The sequence below is a fragment of the Macrobrachium nipponense genome, chromosome 24, assembly GCF_015104395.2.
Source record: "Macrobrachium nipponense isolate FS-2020 chromosome 24, ASM1510439v2, whole genome shotgun sequence".
Taxonomy (NCBI): domain Eukaryota; kingdom Metazoa; phylum Arthropoda; class Malacostraca; order Decapoda; family Palaemonidae; genus Macrobrachium; species Macrobrachium nipponense.
In genome coordinates, this window is record NC_061091.1 from 47,826,953 (window position 1) to 47,836,952 (window position 10,000).

A 10,000-nucleotide genomic window follows, 5' to 3' on the forward strand; every position below is an offset into this window, starting at 1 on the left:
GTTTGAGAAATACCACGAGCTATTCACACTAACAATACGCGTTTGTCTATGCCCGAGTGCATATATATATATATATATATATATATATATATATATTATATATATATATATCATAATAGAAACAGTTACGACTTAAACCATCAACGAATGGCCTCTTGTTTGTCTTTTTTTATAAGTTGCATTTCAACAGATGTTTCACATTCGCAAGGCGAAAATGCAATGCATTGATACTCCCCTATTGATCTTCTTTTATTTTAATACATTTTATCTATTTATCTAGTTATTAATTTACTTTTTCTATTTTAATGAGTGAGATCTCTTCTTTCTGTATTTTACTTCCTCTTTCTTCTTCCTAATGAACACCAAATTTTTTAGGAAGCTTCAATTTCAAGTCAGTGTCCCCTGTGGGCTTGTTACATATCAATAGGTTTCATCTACTGAATAATATATTTTTATGTATGTACGTATGTATGTATGTATTTGTTGCCTTAATTTAGTGTTCGGGGAACCGTCTTATAATAAAATAATATAATTACATAATACATAATTATATATTATATATATGTGTTGTATATATATATATATATATATATATATATATATATATATATGTATATAGATATATATATATATATATATATATATATATATATATATATACACACACAAGTAAGTGTTCGAAGACTAGGCTTGTATTTATAGGTAGGATCCATTGCACAATCCCGGCCAGCCGCCCACCAGTAACCCAGCTGTGAATGGGTCAACGTTTGCGAGTCAGGAGCCACTGACTTGAAATTGAAGCTTCCTAAAAAATTTGGTGTTCATTAGGAAGAAGTAAGAGGAAGTAAAGGGAAATACAGAAAGAAGAGATCTCACTCATTAAAATAGAAAAAATAATTAATAACTAGATAAATAGATAAAATGTATTAAAATGAAAGAAGAGCAATAGGGGAGTATACATTGACCACATAATGAGAAAGAAGAACAATAGGGGAGCATACATTGACCACATAATGAGAAGAGTGATGGAGAATGAAAACAGAGAGGCTAGTGTTGGAGGTGAAATTTTTATGGCTTTGGACTTTGCTGAAGATGTTGCATTGGTTGCTGATACGTGGCTGGTGCTGGTAGATATGGTAATGAGGATGGAGACAGAGACACAGAATTTTGGCTTGAACATCAGCACAAAGAAGAGCGAGATCAAGGTTGTGAGTAGGGATGACGGTTGGGTGCACATGGAGGAAATGACAATCAGACGACAGGAACTCAAGCAAGTTGAGAAGTTTGTATACTTGAGAAGTGTGGTAATAGCAGACGGGAAACAAATTGAAGATATACAAAGAAGAAAACTAGGAGCAGCTAGAGCTTTTGAGGTTCTGAGAAAAAACGTGTGGTCAAGGCATGAAATCAGCTTGAAAACTAAGATGAGAATATCTAATGCAGTAGTACTGCCAGCCCTGAAGTATGGTTCGTCCACCTGGGCACTGACCGGAACAGAGGAGAGAAGGTTGGATGTTTTTGAGATGAAGCTGCTGAGAAGGATACTTGGCATTAAATGGGACGATTATGTTAGGAATGAAGACATCAGGATGAGATTGAGGCAAAGGCCAGTCAGTATCAGGCTGAAGTGGGGAAGGCTGAAATGGTTTGGACATGTTGAGAGGATGGATGGGGATAGAGACCCCAGGAGAACACTGAGAGCAGTACAAATAGGAAGAAGACCGCTGGGTAGACCAAAAACGAGTTGGATAGACATAATTGTCAGGGAACTTGAGGATGAAATCCACAACCTAGAGGAAGCGAGGGAAATGGCTCGGGATAGAGACAGATGGAGAGGAACTGTATCAGCCTTATGCCACTGGCCAGTGGCGGGAAGATAAAGTAAAAGTATGTATGTATGTATGTATGTATATATATATATATATATATATATATATATATATATATGTGTGTGTGTGTGTGTGTGTGTGTGAGTGTGTGCGTGTGTGTATATTATATGTGTATATATATAATTATATATAATATAAAATATATATATATATATATATATATATATATATGCTTAAAAAATAACACAGCAGATGAAGGTGACTTCATTATGTACACGAATAACACAAGAGAATGACAGATAGGTTAGTACCAAGAGCTTTTTTCTCTTTATTCAGGCATCGTCAGGGCACACACCACACACTAAGAGAGAGAGAGAGAGAGAGAGAGAGAGAGAGAGAGAGAGAGAGAGAGAGAGAGAGAAAGCGCTTGGTACTGATCTTCTGCCTGTTATCTTCCTGTGGCATTCTCTGATATATATATATATATATATATATATATATATATATATATATATACTATATACACATATATATAGATAACTAATTATTAGTAATGAGTCATGTACCTTTATAACTAGGCCGTATTAAAGCACTACGAACTATTTAATCACCCTTAATATTTAGTCGTTAATTTTCAAGGATTCCTCAGACTCTCCAGTTGCAATTTTCCCTTCTTATTATATTCACTGACTGAGACTATTTTGAAACCTAAATTTTAACCTCATGAATCTAGATATATGTCCCTAAAAACATTTGAAATTTGCGAAAGAAACTAAATATTCAGATGTGTAATTAAAAATAAATTGGAAACACTTGAAATTGTAATAAATTCCAATTAGCTTAGACGTACATTTGAGAAAAATGAAGAAAACGTCACAAAAAACACTACTATACCTCCTCCGACAACAGCAACATAATTAATAAAGACTATTTTCACAACTAGAGGAATGTTTAAGTTAGAGTAATGTTTAAGTACTTCTTTATGAAACATTTCTTGCGCGCACATGCACGCGCACACACAGACTAGAGTGTCGGATGGCGAAGGAAGGCTCTAACAAAATAACAAAATGGCTTTGAATACAAACGAGGCTAATCATGAACAAGCGTCAATACAGAGCTTACTCCGTCAAGACAATAAATGACCACTTGTGCAAAACAAACGAATTATGCGGAACTCAGAACATATTCCACCTAAACAACACAGGCCATTAAATCGGAAAACTAATGTGTAATTTCGGCTTTATAGAAAAACTAGTTTTTCACCGGAACTTCTTTTTTACCACTTAAATGTGTAGCGGTACTTAGAAATTCAGAGGAAATTTGGCCTTATCATTATCGATCAAGAGTCCCTACTCTACGACACCACACGTCAGCTACGAAATGGCCAGTCAGTGTGCAACGCAGCTTATTCATAGGTTGCCTTTCGCCACAAAATGTATTAGGTACAAAACTTGTTCCCAGCGACCCTTCGGTTACCAACTCTGCTTTCCGCCTTTTAATTTTCATCCGATCTCGTTGGCCTCTACTCACAGAGCTATTAACCTCCCACTTTGCTCGGTCATAGAAAATTATTTAACATTACGTTAAGTAGTTAATGTGAAGTCGCATCGTCATACTGTATGATGTATTCCATAGGAACGGAATTTCCTATAATGCCTCGCAAGGCTTATGGTACGTATGCTTACGTGATTTTGCCATATCTACGAAAAACGCGCAATTACCTCTGAGACAAGCAAGGTTTAAAACAATAGACATATACTAAGTTGGATACATGTCGTATACAATTTGGGTCAATGCATATAAGCACTGGTCTTGAAGAATATAAATGTCTGTTTACGACAGCAAAGATTCAGTCCGTGCGTGTGACAGCGAGAGGACCGTGCCGTGCCACTGCCGGCGACATGGCACCACAAGTCTTTAGAAAAAATCGTCAGGGTGGAGCACCTTTACTTTGAGCTACTTTCAATAATTCAACTGAGTAATAAAATGAGGATATAAAGTCCTTCGGGTGTAGAATATACTTTCTACATAAACATCAGAGGTGTAGAATATACTCTCAACAAACTTCCCTGCTTCAACAGGACACACTCTATAGAGTATAATACAATAAAATATTAGTCTGGAGAAATAATCCTATATGAGAAACATTGAGACACTGAGACGGTCTGTAGCTTGTGGTGGCGTCACTTAATTGACGTTTTAGCTGAAATTCTGCCTCAGTAGAATTTACTGCACTACCTATGGACGGTTTAAGAACAACAAGCGGAGGGCTAAACACTCAATGGAACTGTGCCAAACGCAGTATTAAATGTGACCATAACTAAAACCTCAACCAGTTAAGCCCGATTTGTCTAGTTAAGCCCGATTTGTCCAAGTTAAAAGCAAAATTGGCAAAGAAAGAACTCCATAAACACACAAATGACGAAACAAAAAGTATAGAAGATTTTATTGCAACTCATTCCATCGAATGACCCTTTACGGATGTATTGTACTTCGATTGCCATGCGAAATGTCGTAGTTCTAATGGATTAAAAAGGGTCACGAAATTCACTTTAGAACCACGATCACTGTCGCTCCCTCGATCAGCATAAAGTTAACAGCCAGAGTTTGCATGCGAGCAGATGATGAGTTGCCAGCTCATCATTTTCACAGTTGCTACCAACATTTTCTTTATTCTTCTGCCTTTTCACATCGACACGTCCCTTTTCATGCTACTTTTAAACCACAAGGAAACATTTCCGCCGTTTGTTTCCTTAATGTCCCATTTTCTTTCCGTACGCGACGACATGTTTCATTGTTTAACTTCTTACAGACCACAGCGGTCTGGTGCAAGCGGCAGTTTGTTATACTGAGGCCTTCAGTCCAAAAGGAGAAGGAAAAAACAGGAAGAGTGAATGTTAAAAACCTTCTTTTTCTTCGATTACCGTATTAAAAAAATGTGGGGGGGGGGGGGGGCGCTAAATTGGGTCACAGTGAGGCACAGGATGCAACGAGAGTGCATATGCGTGAAGGGTCCGTTTTTTCGGAACAGCAAAATTTTCGCTTTGAAACTATTATGCAAGTAACGTCGTCAGTAGACATGTTCAGTTCCAAGGTGATTGCAAGATGTTGCATTAAGTGTATCAGTATTTATGTATGCTAAATCGTTATGTGTGATATCGAATCCGTTACATGGGCTTCGATCCTCAAAATTCTACCTCAAGTATGCAGGATAAGATTCCTTATGTTTAGATGCTCATATGTTTGTTACATCTTATTTGATACGTTTTGTGTTCTGCTTATCGCTCTATGCTTAAGATGTCTTTCACTAAAACGACGAAAACAGGATTGTCGTACACACATTAAAAGACCATCTTTCCTCTTCCACAGGTGAAAGAATAAGTATAATTTGAATACACGCTAAATAGCATATGCCACAGAAACTTCACTAGGAATACGAGTTCTGAACTCCAACACCTCAAGCCAATTCGTTAATGCAAAAGCAGTGTTATGTATGTATTCCTAATAATACCTAGAGAAAAAAGTTGTGTTGGTGCTAATCTTCAGTAGAGAAATTCTTAATTAATTATTTATAAATCACAGAAATTTGACAGTCAGTTCAGTAATTAACCACATTAATAATAAACAGTATTGTGGAGAGAGAGAGAGAGAGAGAGAGAGAGAGAGAGAGAGAGAGAGAGAGAGAGAGAGCCGAAAAGGACATCATTAAAACTCACCCTGGCTCCTCCGATGACAAAGAATCGGTTGATCCCTTGGACTTCAAGCTGCGCTGTGGTCGTGAGCTGCTCCTTCTGCTACTCTGCTACGGAAAATAAACAAAAAACACACATATTACCTATTTATTCGAAAATATTACCAACAGCTTGCCATATCTTCATAAACTGTACATTTGAAAGTAAACTTTCTATAACTAAAGAGGTATATGTAAATGCAAATAAAAATTGAGCTGCCTCTGAGAGAGAGAGAGAGAGAGAGAGAGAGAGAGAGAGAGAGAGAGAGAGAGAGAAGAGAGAGAGAGAGGAGAGAGAGGTTTATACATAGTTTCCCCTAAATTATCTTACTTTTCCGTTTTCTGTAACGATATCTCCATCGTTCGAAGCAGAGAAAACGGATATTCCGCTGTCTCTAGTCGTAGCGGAGCTTTTCAAAGAACGGGAGACAGCGTCGTCTTCTATCAGGACTTCTTCCACTTCCTCCTCTTCCTCATCGTCATCATACTCGTAAGAATACTCTGACCTTCCCTCTTCTTCGAATTCATCATCCTCGCCCAACTCCTCTTCGGGGTCCGAATGGAGGTCGCCTTGATGTTGTCGCCTGCCCGATACTGCAGAAAGAGGTGGGATGACACTACGAGTTGAACCCGCTCTCGAAACGGTGATGATGGCGTCACCTTCGGCAAAGAGACATACCGATGGTTGCAGTCAAAATGATAAAACTTGACTTCGGACAGCTCCTTATTATGAAAACTACAGAACTGCCAAGAGGGATAATTATGCTCATTCGAAATTCCGGTGAATACTGACAGTGAAGTGAGGTTGCTCACCGGCTTAACCCATATGGTGAGACATTCGCAAAGCAACTTATGCATACGTCACAAAAGTTTAAATCTGCGGAGGGACTCTGATGTATACAAAACAATGGTATGCTACGACATGAGAAAACTTGGTGAGAAAACGTGTTCAAGTAGGTAGGTCAACACAGAGAATGAAAAACAGTCGGAAATTCTTTAAACATTAAACACAGTATACTTGGTGCCCAGTGAAATACTGTGACTTCATTAAAAGAAACCAACGTAGAATGAAAAAAATACCCTAAAATAGATACTTGTTATAGCCTCCATGAGATTCCACTCGGGAAACCAGCACTCATACTTTCGTTCAACCACAAACAACTCATTTATCAGTCAACGTATGTTCTACACAAGCTCAACGAAATCGAATAAGTCGCTCTCTTACATGTACAGACCCATTTAAATATTTACTGCATAAACCTTTTAACTCAAGGATATCTTCAAAATATAATAAATTAAAACAACACTCAAGAGTGAGCCCGTGTCAGTAGAGTAAGTGAGGGGGTCATATTTTTTAGGGTGGGCATATTTCATAATCACTTTGTTTTTCAATCAATTTGAACCGTATAAATATATTTCTCATTGCCAATGACCTTATGGTCCGTTCTACTCCAGAGGTGCAAGGAAGACACTGCAAGAAAAACCTTCCCTTTCGTTTAAAGATTATACTGTATATTATTTTGGCTACTACATATCTGACGGCCAAGACATGATGTTTCCAATGGAGTCACATAAATCTAGAAGTCAAACATTATGAAAGTACTTACTTTGGAAACATTTCAAACTTTTCAAACATTTTCCTAAAAGCTAATAATAAATAAATAATAATAATAATAATAATAATAATAATAATATAATAATAATAATAATAATAATAATAATAATTAATAATAATAATAATAATAATAATAATAATAATAATAATAATAATAATAATAAATTTGTAAGACATAACTAAAGTATTTCTGTCCGACAATCAACACTGCTGGTAAAGTTTCCTTGTTTGGAGATTCTGGAATATCGAGAACGAATTCTTTTTTTGGCACAAAAGAACTACGTGTTCTTTTGGCACATAGAAAAGAACTTTATCTTCGGAATCGCTCAAAGAACCTGATAAATGACCAAATTTCTATAAAAAATATCAAGTTCCTCTAAGAAGCTACTCAGAAAAACTTGCAACAGATCATGCTACAGTACTGAAGCACACTTCACAAAACCTAATTGTCTTGAAGGTGCCCATGCCACTTCAAGCAGACCCCTTCGTTTCCCTGGAGGTTCGTCCCCCAACGACACAGACCACCACAAAAATAGGGAACTTACTTCCTTCGAGAGGAGCTAGAGCATTGATGCGCCTCTGCGGCGTTGGAGACACCAGGAGAGGAGACCGACTGCCCGCTCCGGCCGTTCCCACCCGTTCCCCTCGGGCGCTTCCTATGGCACTGTTGGCATACTTATTAGGGAGGATGGCGAACCCTGTCAATGCATGAAATGAAGGAAAACATGACTTTTGCTGTCGTTGTGACAAAACAAGCAACTGGATGAACAGGTTATTTTTAGAACATTGTTCATCTTAATTTTGATCACACTTTCGTAATGTCAACATTAAAGTTTTATGTTTATTTCAGGTGTTCCCTACTCAAATTTCAACTTTTTCTTCCTGAGGCACGTCAGTGGCTTTTCCGTGGGCGAACTCCAAGCTGGACTTAAAAAAAAAAAAAAAAAAACCATCGGTAACATCTTAACGTCTTCCTGACAGTAGAAAAGTTCGAATATAAAATGACAAAATAAGATTGTTTTTCCATCTTTAACTCATCATCGTTAGTCACTCTTCGTGATCATCACTATGCCAAAACATACGAAATTTTCGTATTGAAAAAAAAAAATCTGAATTACTTTAATAATTTTATGTTGGCCATTATTTGAACATTTCTTCCTTTAACTCTATGAACCCTAGGAAAATTTTGCGTGCAGGGTATGCAAGCGTGAACGCAAATTCGGAAAGATATCAACGTTAAGACTAACTCGTAACTGCAGAAAAAAACCTAAAATCGACATGAAACTCAGCTTTGTAAAACTAACTACTGAATGATCCATCTCGTTCTAAGATCCTACTTCCTCATCACTCGACACTGCAAACGACGTGGCTCAAATTCTTGCAATAATATATACATGTTCCCAGAAAAAAGATTCTGAAGTTGCCAGAATACTGGTATAGTTTGTAAGGCTTCCGGGATAATAATTCTTTTTCTTTATGCTGATGACCATATGTTACGGGTCCCTACATCTGACGAAATTGCTCAGTGCGATGGTTCTAATTCTTCTTACAAAGGTAATGACGACTTATGCTTCGATCGGTAGTTATTAGGTGTCCTATTTATTGCCCCATCATTACCTGTATTCAGTTTTATCACTGAATTATCTTTGCTTTTTATTTCATTGCCTTAAGGGCGCTCCAATCGATTTATTCCCAAGAATGGATAAATATCAATAATACTGATATAGTGACGCAATTGAAGCCAACACATTTCTACACAGAGAACGACACATAACTGTGGCCTCTACTACAAAGTACATTTAGAATACAAGAGGATATTAAACTACAAGTCTCACTACAAGAGGTCAACACGAAGCGACTACGACCAATAAAGACCTTCAATAATAAAACGTACCTGTTTCGGGAAAATACTTCGCGAAAAGTATAGCAGTGGGCTTCTATAACTAAAAACTATGCGACAGATACTATGATATATATATATATATATAATATATATATATATATATATATATATTTGTTTTTACGAAAGTTAAGAATTTTGTCGTTAGGAAGTTATTGGAAATACATGGAAAGCGATATTGGTTCAATGAATCCGGATATATATATATATATATATATATATATATATATATATATATATATATATATATATATATATTCATGATACTGTTCCAGTGTAAACTCAACGTTTGTTCTGAACAGAAAAGGAGGGGTTATATAACAGAATATCTCACAACTTGGACAAATATCGCTCTGTCAAAACTAATGGACTTCTATTCACTATCTTACGACAAAATTCTTCACTTCTGTAAAACGATAAGTGGATATTACAAACAGTATCACAATTTGATATATCAATGTTTTCAGAAGACTTGCAGTCCTATCACCATAATGCCAGTTCATAATGATGCAACTGGCAAAACACAGTTATATTAACTCAGGAATGTGTAGGCAACTTTACAGGCTGAAAAAAATTTAAACATAAGGGTAAATACTGACTTCTTAGTTCACAAGGTAACCGAAGTTAGCCATCATTCTAAAACACTTGCGGGAAACTTCAACGGTTTATCTTTCTTGGTCATGAGAGTTCAATGTAAAACTTAAGAAGAAAAATATGTTAAACCATTAGGTTTTCGCAGACAATGCTGGTCTTGCTAGCGCCTCGCTATAACAATTCTTCCTCAGATTCTCATTGCTAAACAAATGTCCCTTTTACTATTTACCTGTTACTAAAATAAGTCTCTTCTTTTATGCCCACATAACAGTATCTTTTTGCGTTACGACACCTGTTGATGTTACTAAAGCATTCTATATGCAGGCATCTAT

The 10,000-nt window shown here is 36.6% G+C and overlaps 1 protein-coding gene across 7 annotated transcripts in view; it reads right to left on the reverse strand.

Annotated features, from left to right (window-relative positions):
- LOC135205604 (uncharacterized) overlaps positions 1-10,000 on the reverse strand; it is a 630,437-nt gene that overhangs the window by 192,105 nt on the left and 428,332 nt on the right. For 6 of the 7 annotated variants that reach the window (XM_064236380.1, XM_064236379.1, XM_064236383.1 and 3 more), the window contains 3 exons: positions 7,720-7,872; positions 5,891-6,219; positions 5,546-5,631 (listed from right to left, as the gene is read on the reverse strand). In XM_064236380.1, the coding sequence (XP_064092450.1) occupies positions 5,546-5,631; positions 5,891-6,219; positions 7,720-7,872 (568 nt within the window). The remainder of the gene's footprint in view (positions 1-5,545; positions 5,632-5,890; positions 6,220-7,719; positions 7,873-10,000) is intronic. The other variant, XM_064236382.1, reaches the window with a different exon arrangement.